This window comes from Mizuhopecten yessoensis, unplaced genomic scaffold (genome assembly GCF_002113885.1).
Source record: "Mizuhopecten yessoensis strain PY_sf001 unplaced genomic scaffold, ASM211388v2 scaffold716339, whole genome shotgun sequence".
NCBI lineage: Eukaryota > Metazoa > Mollusca > Bivalvia > Pectinida > Pectinidae > Mizuhopecten > Mizuhopecten yessoensis.
In genome coordinates, this window is record NW_018480067.1 from 72,898 (window position 1) to 97,900 (window position 25,003).

The window sequence follows — 25,003 nt, forward strand, 5'->3', positions numbered from 1 at the left end:
TCACTATTCGTATTTGCTACTAGGCGAATATCCTCTCTATAAAAGGAGAAAGTTTGATTCAACTTTGCGTTGCACACCTTGATTAACAAGATGGCACACCTACTACGGACCATTGGACTCCTCTTCGTCATTTATGCGGTAATACTTGTTGCACCATCGTGTAAGTACAATATTTTTTAATAATATGCCTTTTTTAATAGATGGTAATCGTTCATATATCACTTGATTTTTAGCTCACCTGGTCCGAAGGACCATGGTGAGCTTATGCCATACCGCATGTCCGTCGTCCGTCCGTCCGTCCGTCCGTCAACTTTTCCTTTAAAACGCTACTGGTCATGAACGACTGGGCAGATGTTAACCAAATTTGATCAGAAGCATCCTTGGGGGAAGGGGAACATATTTTGTATAAATGGTGGGTCTGGCCCTCCTGGGGGCTGAGGGGCGGGGCCCATTAGGGTAAATATAGCAAATTCTTTAAAATCCTTCTTCTTCTGTAGGAATGAAAGGATAATTTGTTCCATATTTGGTCTGAGTCATCCTTGGGTGAAGGGGAACCAATTTTGAATAAACCGTGGGTGTGGCCCCTAGGGGCCTGAGAGGCCCGGCCAAATAGGGGAAACATAGCAAAGTATTCTTTAAAATCCTTCTTCTTCTGTAGGAATGCAAGGATTTGTTTCATATTTGGTCTGAAGCATCCTTGGGAAAAGGGGAAAGAATTTTGTATAAACCGTGGGTCTGGCCCCCCTGGGGGCTGAGGGGCGGGGCCCATTAGGGTAAATATAGCAAATTCTTTAAAATCCTTCTTCTTCTGTAGGAATGAAAGGATTTGTTCCATATTTGGTCTGAGGCATCCTTGGGTGAAGGGGAACCAATTTTGTATCAACCGTGGGTGTGGCCCCTAAGGGCCTGAGAGGCCCGGCCAAATAGGGGAAACATAGCAAATTATTATTTAAAATCCTTCTTCTTCTGAAGGAATGAAAGGATTTGGTCCATATGTGGTGTGGAGCATCCTTGAGCAAAGGGGAACCAATTTTGTATAAACGGTGGGTGTGGCCCCTAGGGGCCTGAGAGGCGGGGCCCAATAGGGGAAATATTGCAAATTCTTTAAAATCCTTCTCCTTCTTTAGGAATGACGGGATTTTGTCCATATTTGGTCTGAAGCATCCTTAGGTAAAGGGGAACCATTTTTGTATAAACCGTGGGTCTGGCCCCCCAGGGGCCTGAGAGGCGGGGCCCAATAGGGGAAACATAGCAGATTATTCTCTAAAATCCTTCTTCTGTAGGAATTGGTCCATATTTGGTGTAAAGCATCCTTGGTAAAGGGGAACCAATTTTGTATAAACGGTGGGTGTGGCCCCTCTGGGACCTGAGGGGCGGGGCCCAATAGGGAAAATACAGGTAAAACCTTTATAATCCCAATTCTACCATAGGGATAAAGGGATATTTTCCTAATTTAGTCTGGAACATCCTTAGGCAAAAGGGACTCGTATAAACAGCTAGTGTGGCCCCCCTGTGGGCAGAAGGGAGGGGCCCAATAGGGGAAACATAGCAAATTCTTCAAAATCCTTCTCCTTCTGTAGGAATGACAGGATTTTGTCCAAATTTGGTATGAAGTAGCCTTGGGTGAAGGAGAAACAATTTTGTATAAGTAGTGGGTGTGGTCTCCCAGGGGGCAGAAGGGCGGGGCTCAATTGGAGAAATAGAGGGAAAACCTTTAAAACCGTACTTCGACCATCGGGATTATGGGATTTTATCCTTATTTAGTCTGGAGCATCAATGAACAAAGGGGACTCAATTTTGTATAAATGGTGGGTATGACCCCCCTATGTTGCATAGGGGTGGGGCTCTGTTTGAAGTTTGTTCTCGCTATATCTCAAGTACTGGATGGATCTTTCTGAAATTTCATTTGTATTTACAGCACCTACTTCATACCAATTATTTTAAACATATTCAGGTGAGTGATACAGGCCCTCTGGGCCTCTAGTTCTTCTTAAAATCATATTCTCGTTTAATTTGTCAATTAAAATCAAAGGCCTTTCATTACTGCGTTGTCAGTAAACAATCTAAATTAGGATCATAGATTAGTTTGTTCAATGGGCCACGATAATAGATATTTTCATATTTATTTGTAATGTTCACAATTTTGTTTTAATTGAATACAGGTGCAAAAAGGAACAGAAAAGGAAGGAAATCCAAAGAAGGCTATGTTCCACCTAAAAAAGTCCCTGTTCCACCAACTGTAGTCCATGTTCCACCCAAAGAAGTCCCTGTTCCACCCAAAAAAGTCCCTGTTCCACCCACAGTAGTCTATGTTCCACCCAAAGAAGTCCCTGTTCCACCCAAAGTAGTCTATGTTCCACCCAAAGAAGTCCCTGTTCCACCTAAAGAAGTCTATGTTCCACCCAAAGGAGGAGACTATGCTCCATCGACAGGAGGTGACTATGCACCGCCTGCAGGAGATGACTATGCTCCTCCTAAGGGAGGGGACTACGTCCCTGCGAAAAAATGCTGTGAAAACGCTGTGTTAACAAATGGACGATGTGTTTGTAAACCAAATTACTACGGTTCCAGCACCCATCCATGTGTCCGTAAGTGAAAAACAAATATTGATTGTATTATATAAAGATTGCTTGGTATTTGTCCTGTTAGTGTTAATGAGAAATGTACAGCATAAAATAATGTAAGATGCAACGCCGAACATGTTATCAATCCAAAAATGATAATGATTGATAACGCAGATATCCACTGTTATTGCCTTTATAAAATATAAAAAATAAAATAAGGATTTATCCGTTTTAAGTTCGACTTGTTCTGGGTTTTTTAATTCTTTTATTTAGGTATGTATTTGCAAAACTTGACATAATCAACTGTTTTTATTTGTTTTAGAACCATGTTGGGATAAATGTGGAATCAACACGCGATGCGACGTAAACACTTTCAAATGTTACTGTAAAGACGGATTCATCGGTGATCCATCCAAAGGATGTCACGGTAAGTGTCCAATCTTACTTGTTTGAAGGAAGCTCATTGTGTCTTTCCTATGGTTTAGGTGTTTGACCATGAGATGCTGCAATATATATATTTCTTATTATATTTCAAACATTTCAGTGGTTTAGATGTGATTTAAAGGTAGATATTCCTGTGTTGCTTTATCACAGTCAACCTCAGAAAATAGTCAAAACAGTGGTCTCTGAACATGGGTGCTTTCTCAAAACAGGTTCAATTCAATGTAACATAATATTACCTCAAAATGTAAATTAACCTTTTGTTGGGTTCCTGGACATGCGGGAATGCCAGGTAATGAAAAGGCAGACCGTGCTGCAAAAGTAGCACTATTACTTACATTTGAATATTTTAAACTTCAATTTACTGATTTTACACCACTAATTACAACATTTCTAAGATCACAGTGCAAAAATTAATTGGAATCAATGCGTAGATAACATATTACATTCTATTAAACCTAAAATCGGTGAATGACAACCTAGCTACAGAGAGAGGCGCCGAGACGAGGTTGTCCTTGCCCGTCTTCAGATGGGTTATTCATACATGACCAATTGTTATTTACTTAAACGTGATGTCCAGCCTCAATGCATAGCGTGTCGGGAACCATTTACAGTAAAACACTTCTTATTAGATTGTGTCGACTTGAAGTCAACTCGAGAAAATTTCTATTATAACATTACATGTCTTAAATCTCTTTTCGAAAACATAACTGTCTCTTTAATTTTAAAGCTGAAAGCGTGTGGTCTTTTAAATAAAATTTGAGTCATCATAGCCAATTTCAATATTCAAATTGACGATTGCCTTTTAACCTTTAAGTTTGTTTGATGTTTTTATCTTGCATTGAGTTGTTTTTTCCCGACCATTTGTTGGTCCTAATGATCTATCCTGTGTTGATGGGCCGTTAAACATTTAATAATAATAATATTAATTCAATTCAATGTGAGCTCGCCTATAATATTATGTGATGATAGTAGTATTCTTCAAGTTGCTCTATAATGTAATGGAAATGGTATAAAATGTTTTATTTTAAGGCACCTCACAATGAGACATTGCTTCATCTGACAGATATATTGTCATTTGTTATATATATATAGCGCTGTCCTTTCCTAGACGATGCCTATCCTACTTATAAAAAAAAAACCATTCACGAACTAAATACAACAACATACCAACACACATACACACATTACATGCATCATACACGGAGGCACGTCCTTAAATGACCTAAGCAGTTAATAGGACGTTAAACAAACCCAAACCAAACAATGAAATGGTATTGATAGAAAACGGGTCATGGGATTTGAAATTTCAATTTATCAATTTCATTACATATGAAAACTAACCGAGACAGATTATTGTTTCAAATGACAAAACGCAATGTGGGTGATAATATATTATTACCAGGTACTAATTGACCCTTTTTAGGCAAGTTTAACTGATCGAATTGCCGACGGAAATGTTTTTGTTGTTGCCTTAGAATGAATATTATGGTATTATTGATTGTTTGGCGAAGCTGAAAACCAGTGTAGTGGGCTGAGGACCAATGACTAGGCCAATACAAAAATAACCAATCAATGATGACTTTATCAATTAACTATGTGACAAATGGAAAAAAACACAAAGTGCTAAAATCTACAAAATCTACAAATCTGGTAGGGTTTGATGTATTTATGTTGTTTTTTACAGTCATCTCAATTTTTTTCTTGATTTCCTGGAAGTCATTACTATCAAAGACATTCTCCATCCACCTTGTTCTATCCTCCGTCCATTAATCCGTGCATGCCTTATGTATCTGAAGATACTTATCACATGACATGCTTCAGATGCTGGTTGGACCTACATTTTCATGTTCAGTGACCAGGTTAGGAAGATTGGTTAAGGTCAGTTACTAAGTAACTGCTTGTTGTACATCAACTAAACTTGCATGGCTTATGTATCGAAGGATGCTTATCACATGCGATACCTCGAATGCTGGTTCTGACCTACATTTCCCGCTTCAGTGACCAGGTTAAGAAGATTGGTTAAGGTCAGTTACTAAGTAACTACTTATTGAAAATCAACTAAACGTTTATGCCTTACGTATCTAAAGATGCTTATCACATGACATGCTTCAGATGCTGGTTCTGACCTACATTTTCATTTTCAGTGACCAGGTTAGGAAGATTGGTTAGGGTCATGCAGTTACTAAGTAATTACTTCCTGTACCTCAACTAAAGTAGCATTGCTTAGTATCTTAAAGGATGCTGATCACATGTGATGCTTTATATGAAAATGTACTGTAGCAATCCGGCCATATCGCCTTTGGCGGTTTCTTGTTCTGTATTGGCCGACTTTTTGACATGGATTGCCCGGTGTCGATTTTTCTGTATTGCGACAATTTTAAGCTAGTTAGTTAATGAATAGGTATATTTAATAGTGCAATAGTATTTAATTGTATATGTTATAAATTCCATATCTTTTCCTCAGTTCCATGTCATGGGAAATGTGTTGAAAACGCTTCCTGCAACCCAGATACAGACAAATGCGAATGCAACGAAGGACTAGTTGGAGACGGAACCGTTAGATGTTTCGGTAAGTTAAATCTCTCTAAGGAATTATTTGTTCAAGTTAAAGCAGTTTTGAATATGAATTACTATCATGCATCATAATGTTGTCTAATGATAACAAACGTAATTATTATTTAGTTTATATATTATTTCATTGGTGTTTAGAGACAACGGCACTCGATTTTTATATAGAAAACGTGATAAAACAAAATAGCAAAGCATGATGGTAGAATATTTATGATGGTGTACTGTGGGAAGCAAAACTCTGTTGACTACATTAACATATGGGAAAAACGAAATGTTACTTTGTAAGGGAAAATATGCTTACCATCACAGAGACTGTTAAACATAACATATGAGATAGCTTAGACTTGTTTTTCATCTAAACATAAATAGCGTGGGCAATAGAAAAACAAAATAATCTTGGTTAAGTTTCCGAAGAAATTTGTTACAGAAAGAAAAAAAATTAGCTTTGCTATAATAAATATCTTGCTACTCTATCGGCTCAACACTGTTATCTAATCATACAATCAAAGAAGTAGTGATAGCAAATAGAAGATAGAGATTATTTGATTCAATTGGATACGCAAACGAAAAATTCTGAAAAAGAATGTCTATTGCAGACAAAAGTTTAAGGATTTCCCATGAAAACTGTTTTAACAACATGGTTAAAAAACATCGAAACCTAATAAAGTTAAATATTTCCTATTGAAAAGTTAAATTTCGTGAAGCTGGCGATAACACTTAACTTACATTGTAAGTGTTATAGATGAAAGTTACTTAACGATTATTTCAACTTCTGATACGACATGATACTTAAATCATATGATCATAGTGCTATAAATACAACTTCTATTTGTTGGGATACGTTGTAAACAATGTAATTCATTGAACATTTTTAAACATTGTGATTTAAAATCCAAATCATGTGGATTCCAAAAATCAATTAGTTGATTAGTAATAATTGTATGTAAGAAAACATGCACTATGTATGTTTAAGTTATTGTTGAAAACATGTTTATGATCCGTTCTGAAATATTTCATATATATTTTTCATTAGAAAGCTGATAGATTTCGGCAGGCAATTTGTAAACAGTTTTTGTAATAAATTTAAGATTATTCAGTTGTAAAATGTTGTTTGTTGGAGAAGATAGCTTTCTCATCCATCTGATATTGTTTTACAGAGCCAAGTAAAATCGTGTTTGCAAAAGAGACCTACACCGTGTCAGAAAGTGTGAGCACGCTGACGGTTGAGGTTCTGCGTCAAGGAGGAACAATTGGCGTCGTTGCTGTGACGTTCAAGGCAACTGATGGTACCGCTATACATGGTGCAGATTTCTTCAACAGCCACGGTACGATCGTCTTCGGTGAAGGCGTGTCCACACAATACATTACCATCTACATTGTTGACGATTCGGTAAGTTATTTGACAGTCTGCTTTCAGTTTATAAAACAGGGTTTCGCATAGCAATTAATGTTTGTCAACTGTATTTGTCAGACATCCGGTGATCAGAATGTAAAGACGTCATACATTATTTTAAAATCTATTAATCCAGCCGATAACCAGTGAATTAGCTTTAGTCACTGGATTTATGTTTATTAAGAAAACGAATGGCTGGCCGGGAATTTATGAAAGTTCAAGGTAAATATGGTATGTAAGTATTTATGTGTAATGTGTCTATTTCAACAGATATACGAACAATCCGAGACGTGTGATTTGACGTTGGTGTCTGTCAGTGTTGGTGGCGAAATTGGAGAACCGTCAACGACTACGATCACAATCACAGATAACGATGGTAGTAATTGCTATTAAGTATTTTACAATTATTAACTTTGGTTAAAGTTTAAACAATAATTCTGCGACCGCAATATTTCATTTTTCGAGACCGTACACCTTGGAAAATAATCTTTCAAAAGTTAACAGATCATTACCATAGTAGAGATTATCATTGCTGTATTCAATGACACTTGTATAGAAGACCAAATACGAAAGACTCTATCACAGCTGTATACAGTTCTTCTTCTCATTACAATACAATTAAATTACAAATAATTTTTGAGAAATTATTGTTTCTGCAGGTTAAGAAATTACGATAACACTTTTCTGACCAGAAGATAGCAATTTGAAATATAATACTTGCACATTTTAGACGGGCTTGCTGAAAGTGACATTCTTCGGTAAAAGTACATTCGAAGTATGCATGAAATAAACCAAACATTGATCAATATCAATAAATATCAATGTCATCGTTTAAACTATCATGTACTTTCTCCATTGACGGCATGATGAATTATTTACATTTTTATGAGTTAATTTATTGTTCAATTTTGCCATTAAGATGCCTGCGGAGGAAAGTGTGGACCTCATTCTCATTGTGATGTCCCAATCCAGCAATGTCATTGCGACAAAGGATATGTTGAAGATCCGTACCATGGAGGTTGCACATGTAAGAAGTGATTGATAGTGCGTATGTATACGCATGTATGTGTATGGAAGAGTGTTTGTTAGTGTCGCTCTCCTGCAGATTGAGATAAAAAGCACTGTTGCCGTACCGAAATCAGCATTTTAAACAATTCGGTTTGGTTAGATAGGGTTTGTCGTTATATTTAGGACAATGGAGGCGATATGTTGGTGTGTTGTCTCCAAGCGACAGTGCAGATCCGATGGCGACTTTAAAGTGCTACCTTAATGCCCGATAATGGCACCAACCAAAGTATTTCATCCGGTCACATTATACTGAAAACTGGTTAACAAGCTGTGGAATTATATTGAACTATCCTCGTAATGTAAAGGTCGTTAGTATAATGACAAAAACTGTTCCAGAGACAAACTTCCATAACAGTTGTCGTTATTATTTTTGTACGAACAACATTACATAGTCAATATTTTCATGTTGTTTATTTCGTAGTTATTTTTTTTTCTAAAATATTCAAATGTATAATGAATATATCACAATGTTTTGTAGCTCGTATGCATGTTACATTTTTAATTTGAATTGCTTTCAGTACCATGTGGTGGAAGGTGCTGCACCAATGCATACTGCAACACAAAAGACAACCGATGTTATTGTAATGAAGGATACTATGGAACTCCCACAGTAAACTGTTACCGTAAGTTGAGTTTGTTATGATCTTACACCGTTGGTGATTCGTTTGACATAAACAAACTAACCCTCTTGCAATAGTAACACAAGAAGATATTATACCAATGACTTACACGACTTGTCCTACTCAAACCAATTGACAATCATCTTGCATCCTGTCTCCTGTAATTAATCCACAAAGGGTTTTCGTTGATAGTCAGGACCATATTTTAAACATATACTTATTCACGAGTTTATATTAGTTGTTAACTTGTTATTCGTTTCAACATAATTTACTTATAGAACCATGCAAAGGTGCCTGTAAAGCCAATGCTATTTGTGGAAAGGACAACAAATGTTACTGTAAGACCGGGTTTTATGGAAATCCATACGAAGGATGTTATCGTGAGTATAGTTTTAATGGTGTAGACATTTTACTTTTATTTTTGTTTTGTTTCGAGAGATGTATGTTGATGATGAATTTGGTTGACCACTTGATCTTACTGTAACAAGTTGATTCCCTGGTGCTATATGACGTTTGCTGTTTTTATTGTTCTTGTTTGTAGTATTGTTGTCGCTGCTCTGGTTCTCACTTACAGGGCGTGACATTATTTGGAGTTAAGTTTTATTTACAAGGGAGTCGTAGTCAACAAAGCAGATGGCGCTGACCCTTCCAGAACAACTGGTTTATTCTCCTTTTCATCTTTCAATTGTCTCCATGTTATCTTTTCCTTTGACCATATCTTGCCAAAGTGTCATCAATTTTGAGCTTAAACAATTGTTTTTTTTACGGTTCGTTATTTCCTTGTAAGGATTATGTGCCTTTTCACTGTAATGAATTTATTAGGTTTCGACTCCTTCTCCTTCTTTTGTTATAGATAAATGACCACATATAAGTATTTTATTTGTTAAACCACTGTGCAAGTTGATTGCTAATTCCAAACTCTTGTGACTATCTATTCGAAGTCATTTTAACAAGTGAAATAAAGAAATGCTAGAACGCGTGCATAAATTCGTTTGTGTACAGTCAGGAAGAAAGGTAGTACACTCGAGCCAAGCTGCTGTTTTAAATAATTAAATTGATTTTTTTAAACATTGTATTTATTTCAATTTGCATAGCACCCTGCCGTGGTCTATGTGGAACCAATGCTAGATGCGATATCTCGACGCAAACATGTGTTTGCAATGGTGGTTTCTTTGGTAACCCACTTGAGCATTGTGACAGTAAGTATATTAAAACAAAACCAGTATGATATTGTTAAAACACAAGTAAACTTGATATTGAATAATATCTAAAAGACTGCAGGACAATCAAATACGTTAAAATGGCGATGTTTTTGTTGTCATATTACATATTTACTAATTATGCTTTTTCGGTAAAAACAATACGTTTCAGTTACTTTTTGCTTGAGATATTTACAGACTAATATTGTATTATAATTGAGTAAAGAAAAAATAACGTTATATTTTCTTCGATAACAGAGGCAGCAGTGATAGGTATTGCACAGGCGACCTACTCTGTAAATGAAAATGCAGGATTTGTAGTAATAACAGTGACGCGAACTGGATCAACTTTCGGAACGATCTTTGCTTCATGGAAAACCAGCGACATTACTGCTACTCACGGAAACGACTATGGCGGTGGAGAAGGTGTCATCCGCTTTGTCGATGGTGAGGAGTCAACGACCATACGCATCTTCATCGTCAATGATAAGGTAATTCATACGGATGATTCAATTTCGTATTGCGTACAATTTTAATTCTGGCAAGCTATTCTGTATAAAGTTTAACCAAACAACGAGCTATAGAAACGAAATTAATTGTATACTGATATTTGACATTGACAAGTATGCATTAATGTTATGCCAAATAACGAAATGGTTAAAAAAAAACTACACTCCACATCACTTAATCCGCACATTTAGAGATAATAATCAAATTCGTCCTTCAATACAGTGTTAGAAACCTTTCTAATATGTATATATTTATGATCTGCACTGTTTACACTCAGTTACACCGTTTCGGTTTACAGTTTTGTATGGGCAGGCCCCATTTTATCTTCCCTCTCAATAGTTGTCACTAAATTTGTCATCAAAATAAAATTGATCAAATAAAATTCAAAATATTAAGAAACATACCATTTTAGCTTATTGTCATTTGGTATTCTCTAGATTTATGAAACGGACGAGACATTCTCTGTTTCCTTGACCCATGTGTCAGTTGGTGGTGTGTTGGGAATCCATATCCAGACAGTTGTAACTATTGTGGATGATGACGGTAAATATATCACCTCAATAACATAGCAACAAATCCAGACTCCAATGTATCTTGATAATTGTATGAATTCATGGATCCAGCACATTATGTCCTAGAAATCCAAAACGTGAAATTCTGACAATAACGACGCTACAGTTATTATTATAGTGAAAATGTGTCAAAAGTTTATTTTTCATTTATAGTTTCATTTTGTTACTTTGATACATCACCAGGATTAAAATGTGCGAGAAAATTAAAAATTAAATAAAGTGCTTGAGGTCATCGAAATTTGATAATTACAAGAAAGAATGGATCTTTATTTTCTTTATGTCTGAATATTGTACATAACAATACACAAACATTCAGTGAAGGGGAGACATACTTATTTGTAATACGTTATTTTATTGGTTTGTGTTATACAATATAATCGTGGGCATAAATATAAAATCGTTTTTAATATAAGAAAATACCAGTATAAGATATCATCAAGTAAAACATTTTATTAGACATAATTTATCTGTGCTTGCATGATAAAACTGATCATGATAAGAATAGGTGTAAAAACAGTTGCACATCATTTCACCCGTTTCACGTCAAGATTGGTCAATAATGACGTGACGTAACGAAACTGGGAAATATACTAATGCCACTGTGGCAGCATATTATAGGAATATGAGAATATTATAAAAGGACTTACTGTGTACGTCAAAATGATGGAAATATTTTCCTTTAAAAGCAAAGAGAGTATAAATTTCGCTTAACGATTTGTTTACGATCAAACACTTCGGGGACAATGTTGATATTTTCAAATTGGTAGCTAGTAAAAACGCATTTGCATGGTTTCTTGAGATTTTTCTGGTTATTGGAACTACAGAAAAATACTACTTCATTTCCAAAAATAAAGGATAGGAAAATTCAGCCACTCGGATGGAATTTTCTTATCTCACCCCCTTGTCCATTAAAAAGTTTCTAACCATTCGAATTAGTTGGTGTATATAGGATATTTACGTTTTCAGAACCATGCGGTGGACCTTGTCCACCAAATACCCACTGTGACGAAAAAACACAAACATGTGTTTGCAATAAGGGCTACATATCAGATCATTATGGAGGCTGCCAATGTAAGTATCCGTGATATCTAGAGAAAACAATCGTTAACACTAGCACTAAAATTGTTGTTAAGTCGCCACAAATTGTGAGCACATACATGTTTGTGTGAAGTTCATATCTACTCATTTGTTACAACTTATATTTTGTATGTAGATTGTGAAATAAATTACGTTGCAGTTTACTATTACTCTATGTAATCCTTATAACGTTAAACCTTGAAAACAAATATTGGGCAGTGTATTTTAGCCAGTCCTATGTATTGCTTACCGAATGGTGTATACATTACTCAGTTAGAACGTGTATGTACAATGTAATACGAACATACGAAAAGTAATAATCTCTGCTTAAAATGCAAAACTCGTTGCTGGTTTAAATACTTGTACAGACCTAGATCGAACACCATAGTATCAAAAAGCATCAAAATAATGGAGAAAGTAGTAAGTGCGTGTGGTGATTGGGGTGTTGTTTGTGTTTACCACAACGTCACCATAGACGGAAAAATACAATCGGCTATAGTAATGAGGTTTGATAACAAACTTCTGTTCTAAACAACCAGGATAGCAGAATAGTTAGTATCTTCCCAAACTCTTTGAGAGCAAGGAGTTTAATCTTAAGTGTCGTATTACAGTACCATGTGGAGGGAGATGTTGCACCAATGCTCACTGCGATTACCATGACAACACATGCAAATGTAACACCGGTTATATAGGAATACCAACAGTGGCGTGTAATCGTAAGTATAGTTAATACTCAAAAATTTATTAAAGATAATTGTTAAATATATACAATATAATATGAAATTTTGCCGTTTAAAAGGATATGCGGGCATATATTTTTGTATGACTCCGAAAATTAGATTTAAATTTAAATAAAATTCTTTCTGATTTAAAAAGATGTAATGCTAAAATACTGAAGTTAACAACCGATAACAATGGATGTATCTTTTCACTCACAAGAAGGGAAATTAATTTCGAAAACAAGTATCTCATGATATATCAACGTGAGTGTCTTTTGTCTATTATCATTATGCAAACCGGATGTTCAATTTAAAACGTACTATATGACAAATATTACATATATAACAAATTTGTTCACCAGTGCCATGTAAAGGCGCCTGCAAGGCCAACGCTTACTGTGCATCCAACAGATGTGTATGTAAGACAGGGTACTACGGAAACCCGTACGAAGGATGCTATTGTGAGTATAGCATTAATATTAATATTATTTTATAGTCCGTCTTATTTGTTAGTTTTGAGATCACATTTAGAATCCCTTTGGTAATTGTACTGAAATATCTTTGTCCTTTATATTTATATTCCATAGATATATGTTCGCTTGTAGATATTTTCTCGTTAATTGAATCATCGTAAAAAACGAAAGCATTTCAACACCAAAATATCCACTTCTACAGTATGTTGTTATCTGTTTCACAGTACCGTGCCGCAACCTCTGTAAGGGCAATGCTGTATGTGATCTCTCGACTCACACCTGTCGATGTATCCAAGGCTATTGGGGGGATCCACTGAAAGGATGCACAAGTATGTATATTGTTAAATTTTGAAACAAAGAAATGAAAAATTATGTTTCAAAAGTGTACTGACAGGCTTCTTTGCATAACATTAACTTTTTAATATCCATATCTGAAACAGCTCCTGTATCAATATATTAGCCAAATCCTATTTATGTCGCCCCTGAAAGTTTAAATGATTGATATGGAGCTTTTTTTGCCATGGGATTGATACAATAATATGAAAATGTAGCATACATCCTTAAGTTAGTTTTGAATGGCTCTTACAGAACCAGGATCTTTTGTATTCGCCCAAACGACATACACCGTCCAGGAAAACGTCGGAATCGTCTCTATTACTGTAAATAGGGTGGGATCAAGCTTTGGAGCGGTGAAGGTAACCTGGGCTACCAAGGACGGCAGCGCTGTCCATGGAAATGACTTTGTGAACACAGCAGGCGCCATCTGGTTTGCTAGTGGTGAAGTTTCCAGGACCATTTCAATCTTCATAATAAGTGACAATGTAATTTTTTAATTATTTTGTCAGAGGCATTCGTTTCAAAACATAAATTTTGTCCCGCCTGACAGAGTCCAAAGATAATATTAAGGACGATAGTTCCATTTTGATAGAAATGATCAAAAATACGTATTGTTTTTTTCATTCTTAACGACCCGCCGACACACCAAGGTCATTGTGGACCTAAAGCGTTAAAAGGGGACTCGGAAGAGTTTACAGTTACTCTAAACAAGTAAAGGTTTCAATTTCCTAAAAAAAACAATAAATCGGTTGCGTGATTAGTGTTCACGCGTTTTTCCATTAACATGTTTATTTCATGTCTGCGTTTAAAAGTAATTGTCGCTACACCTAACCAAAAACCGACATTAATAGGTAGTGTATACGTTGAAACTCTTGTTACATAAACTCGATTACCCAGTAAACAATATAAATTTCCAGATATTCGAAAAGGAGGAATCTTTCACTGTTTCCCTGACATCGATAAGCATTGGTACACTAACAACATCTACGGTGGCGACCATCATTATCAAGGATGACGACCGTACGTAATGTATATGAACAATGAACATTCTTAAAAATCAAATCAGTATGCTAAAGGTTTAATTGTGAATTATGATATAGTATTCAATATAATTCCTTTTTATATTAACATAATAAAGATTGGAAAAATATAAAGTTTAATATTCTGTACATACTGGACTGTGTAGTGTTAATTCCGTATGACGTTTGTGTTGATAGCTTCATGTGGTGGACCGTGTCCTGCTCATTCCCACTGCGATGTAGTGAGCCAGAAATGCGTGTGTGACCATGGGTATCATTTAGATGCCAATTACGGAGGATGTATTTGTATGTATTAATGTTGAAAACAGTAAACATCTACCACCATTCTTAACGAACTCTTCTTCGTAAAGCTATGTATGATGTTGTCATTAATCGTACGGATACTAAAGATAAACATGTTTTGATTCTTAATTCCTCACAACGATTTAAACAAAAAGTATCTGTTCCGTTCTACAATAACATTTTAAACAGCTCAGACGATTTACTGCCTCAAGATGGTGTAAAACTCTGCAGCAGCGTAACATTTTATAGTCTGGCATAGCATACCGACATATTTGCCCATTATTGATTTGGTTATAGCACAACAAAGATGTAATGAAACATGTTTAATACCGTACAGTGCCGTGTGGAGGGAGATGCTGTGCTAACGCCTACTGCGACGCTCATTACAACCAATGCAAATGTAACACAGGTTTTATTGGAATCGGAACTATTGGTTGTTACAGTAAGTACTAAAGTGGTTGTTTGAATGTCTTTCTTCGCTTTACAAAGTTCACTAAACTAGCAGTTGGATACCCTCTCCCGTAAGGTGCCTTTTACGAATCAGAGATTTAATAATTTACTATGGTCTTCTATGTGTAAGCAAATCTGTAACATTGAAGGATGTATCAACATGAATATTATAGATATTTAAATGCTTGAACAAATACATATTTTACGTCAGTTGCCATTGTTTGTATTTTTGTAACGAAATAAAAACAAATATCAGCTTCTCTTAATATTTCAAAGTGACAGACTGTTTTCAATCTGACAATTAAGAACTAGAGAGTCATGTTAAGTTCTTGTAAAGTATGAGCATGTTATCAAATAAACATAAGAAACCGATTAACAGACTTCACCTTTACACGTATTTAATTACTGCAGAACCATGCAAAGGTGCCTGTAAACTGAACGCCTACTGCGGAAAGGACAACAGATGCTGCTGCAAGCCGGGTTTCTATGGAGACCCGTATGACGGTTGTACAGGTAAGCAAGGATATTGTATCATCATATATTTTTACATCGTGTAGATGTATGTTATTATTTATTTAAAAGCAAATATTTGAAAAAATGTATTGCAATAATGTGGAATAATTAAATTTAGCAGCATAATTTGAAATATCATACCAGTTGGGAGATACGGCATACACATTTACCTAATTGTAAATGTCCCTATATTTTGGTATTTATAATGGCACCATTACGCCAGAACTATCTCCTTTAGTCGCCATTACGGTCTTTTTTCTTTATTACGACTTGATAACCGTGCATTTTGCATTAATCTTGATTAACTTCATTTATTGAAAATGCAAAACCTAGAAATTAAGTTCTGTGTGTAGGGGCGGGGGTAGATAATGACATCTACCCACTGACTATGAAGTATGAATGCAATATGAATATAATACTTTTGATATCAAACCAATATAAACTGAATTAATATTGTGCATGAATGGCGTCGCCAATTTAAGTTAATACCAGTATATGTTTTTTTACAATCAGCTAGCTATCGTCTATCGAATTGAAAGAGTCATTTAATTATTATTATTCTGTGTATCATCAATAACGACACATCACCACAACAACCCTAACTACTTGCGCGATTGATCAAGATATATTCATTGGTATATGATGAAAAGTATAAAGCGTTTTCTTGACAAATTTGAAAATGTTCCATACTTACATCACATGACACGGTTTGTATTCATTGCCTTATGAACGCAATGTTTTCATTTCATTTTTTGTATTAAACCAAATTCCAAGTTAAAAGGAATTGGGTATTATTAATCTCAAACATCTCAAACAATACATTGAATATTTGCATGAATAGTTTGGAACATAAGAAATAAATCTGTATCAATGCAGATCAAGAATAGGAGGAACTATCCATCAAGCCATCCATCCATCCATATCCATCCATCCACTCATTCATCCATCTGTATGAATGCATACACACATACATTACATTCAAAATGTGTTGGTTGATTCTATATATCTCTGAACACGAGTAGAAGAATTAAGATCTCTATCAGGTAACTACTTCCTTTGTTCAATATATTAACATTAACCGCAAACCCTTCATTTATATTTTTATAGAGGCATGTAAAGGTCTGTGTAAAGAAAACACTCGCTGTGATATCCCCACTCAGACCTGTCAGTGCTTACCTGGCTTCTACGGTGACCCTCTGATGGGATGCGGAAGTAAGCTTATTTTAAAACTATCATTTATATCGAACATAGCATGAGTAAGACTAAAGGCTCAGTTAGAGAATTTGAAGCGGTCAAACTTTCTATAATTCCGTTTGCGATATACCAATAGCATTGCTCGAAAATTACAACTTATTTACGTATTTGTTGAACATATATGTTACTTTAAAATCTATAAAATGCATTCTATAATATAATATATATAGGGAACTAGTAAGGAACTAAGCATGTGGCCAGTGGTAGACGACTAAACACACGCTTATTAATAGAAAATCAATTCACGACTAACCAATGTTCTCCCCGTTGCCTTCTACAGAACCTGGTCAATTTGTATTTGCCAAGTCCAGCTATTCTGTAACCGAAGGCGCAGGGTCAGTGACGGTGACAGTGAACAGGATTGGATCTAGTTCTGGTGGCGTTGCTGTCACGTGGGCTACAACAGATATATCTGCCACGAGTCTCGTTGATTATTTTAACACCCAGGGAGTACTATTTTTCGCCGATGGCGTCATAACCAAGACCATCACCTTTACAATTTATGCCGATAAGGTAACCAAACAGATTTGCCTGAACAGTTTAAACATGTTTCTGCCACACACATTGTGTTAGTGAGTTGATGTGTTTGATGTATGCCGTTGCAACATAATTTTCGAATGACTACGTGTTTCGAGAGAGATCCGATTCAAATGATAGCAATATCATGGAGAGAACTAGTCAGGAATTTAGTGTCTCCATTGCTCTTTTAGTATTTTTAAGGATAAAACAACCATCTTTTATTACATGGACTCCCACACTGATCGTCATAATGATTATTATTTCCTGATTTGTTTTAATAGGTTTATGAAGTAGACGAACAATTCCAGGTTACTTTACTCAGTGTCGTTCCAGCTGGAGGACTTGGATCATTAACTATAACTACTGTCACCATTATTAACGATGATGGTAAGTATTTATGCGCATTTTATATGCCTTCGTTGTACCTCTTCAGGGTTTCTTTTGATCTCTGCATTGATGAAATGTTCACAAATTTGCTTTCTCGTTTCTCAATTCTATTGATATTCTGTTATGTATATAGTGAAAGAATACAGTTTCCTTCTGCGAAATGCTTTTACTTACTAACATACGTTTAGCTGCTATCTGATAACACCCATATTATACCTTAATGACTGGTGACAGTTTGCAGACTACAGTCATACATGAATAGCAAATGGCTACCGTTTGGTGACCCATTTCAGCCCTAATGTCTGGGAAGAGCAGGAAGGGTTCGGTCTTGTATCTTATAACTACCATTCCGTAATCCCGTCTCAAGTCCTCATGACAGGGAACAGATTATCGATGCTGGTGATATTACCTATGGTTGGTGTCTGATACCATTCCATCCTTTATAGCAGGGAACAACCGCCAGGCTAAAACCATATAGTTGGAGAAGTCTCTTTACTAATGGACAACTTACGTCATGAGGTTTAGTTTTCAAAATTTAGTGATTAATGACAATTTGACACTCCAAAGACAACTACCGATACTTTTGCTACAAAGTAAGAATGTTATTCATATTTAATAATAACTATTACAAAAAAAGGATTATAAGAACCGTTCAAAAGTAGAAAATAACAAGACGAGGCTTCCTTAGACAATATGAAAAAGAAGTGTGAACTCTTGGTAAAGGAGTATTGGTGACTTCAAAAACATATATACGTGACTTTCAATGTTTTATATCCATTATTATAGCGATATCAATATTAGATTTAAGTTACTAGTGGAGTTATTCTATCTAAATATATTTGTGGGGTACTTACATTTGTCAGACAGGAAGTCAAGCGCTTTTGATTGCATTTGTGAAAATCTCCATATAACCCCAAAAAAACATCCAATTCTGATAGATATATCTTATACAAGACATATATGTAGCCTCACACTATTTATACATCCCTTGTTCTTGCTATAATGAACGAGCTGTTATTGTTTGATATTTTCAGCGGCATGTGGAGGACCATGTCCCGTGAATTCTTACTGCGACAAAATCTCCCAAAAATGTATTTGCAATAAAGGATACATTCTTTTCCATGGATCATGTGTCAGTAAGTATTTCTTTTTTTTCCAAATATAAATTCGAATCCGTTATTCGATTCAGTTATACTTGTTAATCACTCTTTATCATCTGTTTTACCAAGAATTATATATTTTGTTACAATTCACAGTTCCATGTGGTGGAAAATGCTGCGCCAATGCTTACTGTAGTCACAAGGACAACCAATGTCATTGCAACTCCGGTTACATCGGAACTCCAACACAAAAATGTTACAGTGAGTATAATTTTGAACAACCTGTTATTAAGGGGCTAGTTATTCGAAATCCAACTAATTGAAAGAATCGTTAAAGGTAATTTTCATTTTTGGGGGAAAATAAAAAGGTACATGTTTTAAATGCTCAAACGATCGTTTTAAAAAAATCTTTCTTTCGCTTTCCACATCAACAAACTTAATTTCAATTATGTTTTCCATTTCTTCATATTGTTAATATTTTTTAAATCGCGTATAATTTCTTGTTTTATAGGAAACCTCAGCTTTAGTTTGTATACTGTGGGAACTGCCAAATGGTAGAATAAACTAGACAAATTATCTTAAATTCTGAAATCACCAGTGTATTAACGATATATATATGTATATTGACAATGGACTCATTACTCAACTGTTACTATGCGCATGAAGATCTATACAGTGCAAACGTTTATTTTTTTTATATATATAAACATGCATATGTATCAGAAATATATTGAATTCTGACGTTTTTGGTTTACAGTACCATGCAATAATGCCTGCACAGATTACGCTTATTGTGGAAAAGATAACAAATGCCATTGCAAGACGGGATATTACGGAAATCCTTACTCGAAATGCCATTGTGAGTATCATTTACTACATGCATTGACACTGACACTAACTATACAAACTTGACCAAACAACGGTGTCCGTATTATTTACTGAGATTGCTCAAAACATGACGTTAAAAATACACATTCAAAATGTCTGGAATGAGCAACTAAACTATTATTGTACATAATTAATGAATATGAATTTATTAATCTGTAACTAAATATTTAAAACTGTTTTACTGTCATGTTGATAGCTTTAATCAATCATTTCTAAAAGTATAAAATAACAACAAAAGATTGCAACAATAATCTGAAAGTAAAGCAGACAAAGCGCTCACTCCCAGATTCAAATCATGGATCTATGATGATTATGTAAATATATTGCTTAGTCGTGCATGTCCGAAATGCAAATTTGGGGACAATAATTAATAATTAATGAACGAGTAAATAGAGTGAAATTTTGTAATGTTTTGCCTACAACCGGACAGGGATTCTTCAGGGTATTTTTTAACCTTATTATCTTTCTATGTTCTTTGTAATTGTGTGTTAAACAACTTGACTCTGTGATATTTGTGTACTATTTTACATCATATCTGAATACAAACAAATTAAAAACACGTGTTGCCTCATCGTTATCTTACCCTTCAATGCTTATTTGTCCAGTACCTTGCCATGATCTGTGTAAGAAGTACTCCAAATGCGACCTTGTTACCCAGCAGTGTGTGTGCCTTCCAGGATACTTCGGTAACCCCAAAGAAGAATGTCATGGTTAGTTGTTTAACTAAGCTGCATGTTTTATTAACTCAGCATGTGATATTCGATACGTTTTAATTGGATTGGATTAAACTGCATGAACTTGTACGGTACACATGGCTATTTACTAAATATACTCGCGATTCCATTATGACAGCAAGAATGTCTTATTCACGCCAACACGAACTACCTCGGACACATTCAGGCCACAAAAAAAATATATATGGTTTCATTTTGGTTGATATTTTACAGGAGCAAGTGTATTTGTACTTGTCCAGTCCAGCTACGCCGTGTCGGAAAGTATTACTCAAGTGGTAATCCAAGTTAAACGGACCGGCTCTAGTTCTGGTAGTGTAAAGGTAACGTGGACTGCAACGGATCTGACTGCCATCCACGGCCAAGACTACGCCAACTCAGGGGGTATATTATACTTCAACGATGGCGATGTATTCAAGACTATTACCATTCATATACTTAACGACGAGGTAAAGATACTGATCATTCAGTTAATGTTTAATTAAAAGTAGAAAGATAAATTCCAATCCGAGGGAAACATTTTGATTATCCCGATGGCTTCTCAGATTGTTCTGTCTGTATCTCATAGCAATGGTTTATTCTATTGTCCAAGTCTTTCCTTCCTTTCAAATTTGTTGAAATGGTGAAACTAAGGCAACATATCGTCACCAATGAGCGCTACAAATGTATGACAAACTTTATGTCGGTACCCTCGTTCCACTGCATGTAATGATGAGGCGAAAATAACATTTGTAAATCACGTATTTAAATATCTGCGAGTTCGATTGTTTATAAATCTTAAGTCTCCTTGTATTTGGTATGAGAAATAAAATTCTCACGAATATGTTTTGATAAACAAATGGGATGATAAGTGTTGACGACAATTAACAAATCTAAAGTAGCTCGTACCGGCGATATATAATATTTGAATATGTAAGAGTAACGACTTTGCAAAATCCTTCTTATGAGTCAATTCTTATTTAGTAGAATTTCAGTGATTGGGAAGTGTTAACCGAAATATTAAAAAAAAAAATGATTTGGTTCTGGTCTCCCATCCAACATAAAAATTATTAGTAAATAAGATTTGTTGAAATAAACCGTTAAAATCCTATTTGGTTACTCATCTTATCTGCAGAAATTCGAGGCTGATGAACAGTTCGCTGTGACGTTAACTCATGTTACTGCGGGAGGCGTGCTTGGAGTTCTGCGAAAAGCGACGGTCACTATTGAGAATGACGACAGTAAGTTGAATACTACAGTTTGAAGTAGTATCTATCTTTTGATGAACACGTGTGTTTGCTTTCAAACAGACATTTAATTGAAAGTGTTGTATTTGAAGGAAATGTCGCGTCATGGATTTGTGCTAATAATTTCCATGGTTTACAGAACGTTGTGGAGGCAAATGTGTGTTCAATGCTCACTGTGACGAAGCAAGCGACAAATGTATTTGTAACAAAGGACTTGTGGGAGATGGAACTGTGAAATGTGACCGTAAGTATTAATTATAATAACAGACATCATTCTTATTTGAGTAGAAATAACACTATTTGACTTGTAAAGGTCAATATATGGCATGGTTTATAGTAACTATAGTTTATCAAACCCGATTCAAAACAGATACACCACAACACTGCATCAGTGGTAACGTTATGTTAACTAATTATATACCTTCATTTAAATATTGATAAAGTAAACACGTTAAGTACGAACACGCTTATTGCGATTTTTTGTCGGGTATTGCGAACTGAATCTGATTCCCAAGCTTATCTCCCTCTTATGTAATTATGTGATCGTATTGCAAATTTCACATAGCGAATTATTGTCTATACGGAAGCCAATCAGCGGTCCTCTCAGGTGAAATATACTGTTATATTCAAAACGGTAGCACGAACTCAAATTTTCGAAATAAGATGTTACGCACCAGTGATCTTGACCTTGGTCAACGAGAGATGCCTGAGGGGCAACTGTCAGCTGCTTGTTGTTATATGCTTTGTATGACTACTCCACACAGTTGGGTTTCCTAAACAACATAAATGTATATACTTTGTACGTTTTATAAATAAATAACTGAATAAAGTGAATTATGTTTAAGATGACAATATAACTGGAAGGTGTTGAGTTCGAGGTCACCATGCCGGATTTCGTCAATATAGACTGTAACGTGATGTAATGAACATTGGTTTAGTTTGGTTTATATAGTTTGACTTCCTAACAACAGCTAAGATCATATAAGGACGTGTCTCTACATGTATTATGTATGTGTGCATGTGTTCCGGAGGTAGCGTATGTTGGTGTATTTGCCTCCTTGTGATAGCGCGGATCTGATGCCGACGTGATACTAAGTGCTATCTCACTGAAATTACATGCCGAAGGCACCGGTCACATCATACTAACAACTGATGTACTTTAACTATTAATGCTTAACGTTAAGAAGGGAATAACAATTAGCATTTTTAAGGACTTTGTTATGTCCCGGCAGAACCCATTGTCTCTTCACTTGGACGAACATTCATCATTAAAGCCAAACGTAAGATGATGTCAAGCATGACGCTTGGGAACTTATATAAGGTAGTAAGAAATAGAGAGAAATATAAATATCCGAAAGTTTGCATTGATTGTAGATTTATTTTAGTTGCTTTCTTGTCTCAAAATAGAGGGCATAAAAGCCAATACCCAATTCTACAGGAGGTTCCAACATTAGTCGCTTCTTTCGATAAATGCAATAGGTAACAGCAGGTATATTTTTTATCGATCCCCCACCTACAAGGGTGGTGCGACATTTAGGTTGTGAAGCATGTACTAAATGTTTCTTATAGTTAGGAGGAAGAGGATGTCGGGTTTGAGCGAGAGGAGGTAGAGTCGGTCATCAGTGTCGCTAGGGCGAGTGGTAATATTAACGAGATGCCATGGGGGCTACACGATAACATGTTTTTTTCAGATTAGCATCAAACTGTTAGAATCATGTGCATATACATATGTTTAGATAAATATTCCAGGTGATGTGAATTTACGTTGTATTCTTTTCATACATTGAAATTGTTAAATACAACCTTTCTGTATTACCCTTAAGTTGTATTTTTTAAAGGGTTGCTAATTTCTTTTTATAATTACTTTGATGAATATATCCGAATTCCGAACGGCATTGATAATTGTGATCGAGTATATTGCATCGCTGGAATCTGTACATAAACACTTTCCATGGTAAATCATTGCAAAAACGAAACTACTGGACAAGTTAACACGATAAATCTGACTAATTAAGGTAGCATTTATACAAATTGAGCGAAAGACGCGTCGAGCCGGTCAGAAATTCGACTTTCTGAAGATAGACAATCGGCTGAACGTGACCACGGTGCAATGTTGTCGTGTCTTAATATTGTGTATCACTCAGGTACAAATTTGATTTAAGTAAGATTTCTAGATACGTTGATGACTCGCAGAGCTCGGCGATATTGCGTACACTTGATTAATCTGTTTCAATTTTCTACTCTTCTTCTTACCAGTTCCATGTGGCGGGCATTGCGGGGCCTACCCACACTCTCACTGTAACTACAAGACTAACAAATGTGAGTGTGACGACAAGTACCATGGTGATCCCTACCACGGAGGATGTATATGCACAAATGGGGGACATACCGGTGGCAGTTACGGTGGAGGTAATACCGGGGGCAGTTATGGAAGTACTGGCGGAAGCCATACCGGTGGCAATTACGGTGGAGGTAATACCGGTGGCGGTTATGGAAGTACCGGTGGCAGTTATGGAAGTACCGGCGGAAGTCATACCGGTGGCAGTTATGGAAGTACCGGCGGAAGTCATACCGGTGGCAGTTATGGAAGCACCGGCGGAAGTAATACCGGTGGCAGTTACGGTGGGGGTAATGCCGGTGGCAATTATGGGCCTGCCGGTGGAAGTCATACCGGTGGTAGCTATTGAAGTACCGGCGGTGGTTACGGCGGAGGCCATACCGGTGAAAATCATGGAGTTGATAACAAACCTAGCAGTCAATATTGAGATATTTTAAATCAATCCATCTTGTCGAAGTATCATATCTGTAATAAATACCGATTGCAATTAACCAGCCATTTTTGTTTTCAATCAAAAGAAAGAAATGCATCCATCTACATCACATGAAAGGAAACTGATATCAGTTGAAATCATAGACCAAGTTTCCTTCGTCACTAGAAGATGACATAAATCCAAAGTTGTCTGTCTGGGTAAAGGGACTCAACAAAGCTGTTTTATAAACAGAAGAGAACAAATGTGCCACTGAGTTCGATAAGTCACAAACTGATGAAAAACTGATTAATGCATCC

At 35.8% G+C, this 25,003-nt stretch overlaps 1 protein-coding gene across 4 annotated transcripts; it reads left to right on the plus strand.

The window, feature by feature from the left end:
- Nucleotides 1-57: 57 nt before the first annotated feature.
- Nucleotides 58-24,765, plus strand: LOC110443313. 4 transcript variants are annotated; one of them, XM_021487465.1, is made up of 33 exons: nt 58-160; nt 2,163-2,588; nt 2,887-2,991; nt 5,473-5,577; nt 6,737-6,969; nt 7,243-7,348; nt 7,892-7,999; nt 8,559-8,663; nt 8,939-9,040; nt 9,755-9,859; nt 10,118-10,350; nt 10,807-10,912; nt 11,908-12,012; nt 12,630-12,734; nt 13,100-13,198; nt 13,435-13,539; nt 13,799-14,031; nt 14,464-14,566; nt 14,764-14,871; nt 15,206-15,310; nt 15,730-15,831; nt 16,939-17,043; nt 17,366-17,598; nt 17,886-17,991; nt 19,026-19,127; nt 19,248-19,352; nt 19,849-19,950; nt 20,585-20,689; nt 20,927-21,159; nt 21,825-21,930; nt 22,076-22,180; nt 24,193-24,481; nt 24,518-24,765. In XM_021487465.1, exons 1-33 carry the CDS (start codon nt 91-93, stop codon nt 24,621-24,623), a joined length of 4,566 nt encoding a protein of 1,521 aa, XP_021343140.1. In that variant the 5' UTR covers nt 58-90; the 3' UTR covers nt 24,624-24,765. The 4 variants fall into 4 exon arrangements, with proteins under 4 accessions (XP_021343140.1, XP_021343141.1, XP_021343142.1 ...); XM_021487466.1 differs by having other exon boundaries at nt 24,193-24,334; nt 24,446-24,765; XM_021487467.1 differs by having other exon boundaries at nt 24,193-24,334.
- The last annotated feature ends 238 nt before the right edge of the window (nt 24,766-25,003 follow it).

Bases quoted from the DNA above. Each gene is read 5' to 3' on its own strand.
- LOC110443313 (XM_021487463.1), top strand. From the start codon at position 91: ATGGCACACCTACTACGGACCATTGGACTCCTCTTCGTCATTTATGCG. The intron at 2,992-5,472 runs GTAAGTGTCCAA...TCTTTTCCTCAG, and splicing joins TCCATCCAAAGGATGTCACG to TTCCATGTCATGGGAAATGT. The intron at 20,690-20,926 runs GTTAGTTGTTTA...GATATTTTACAG, and splicing joins CCCCAAAGAAGAATGTCATG to GAGCAAGTGTATTTGTACTT.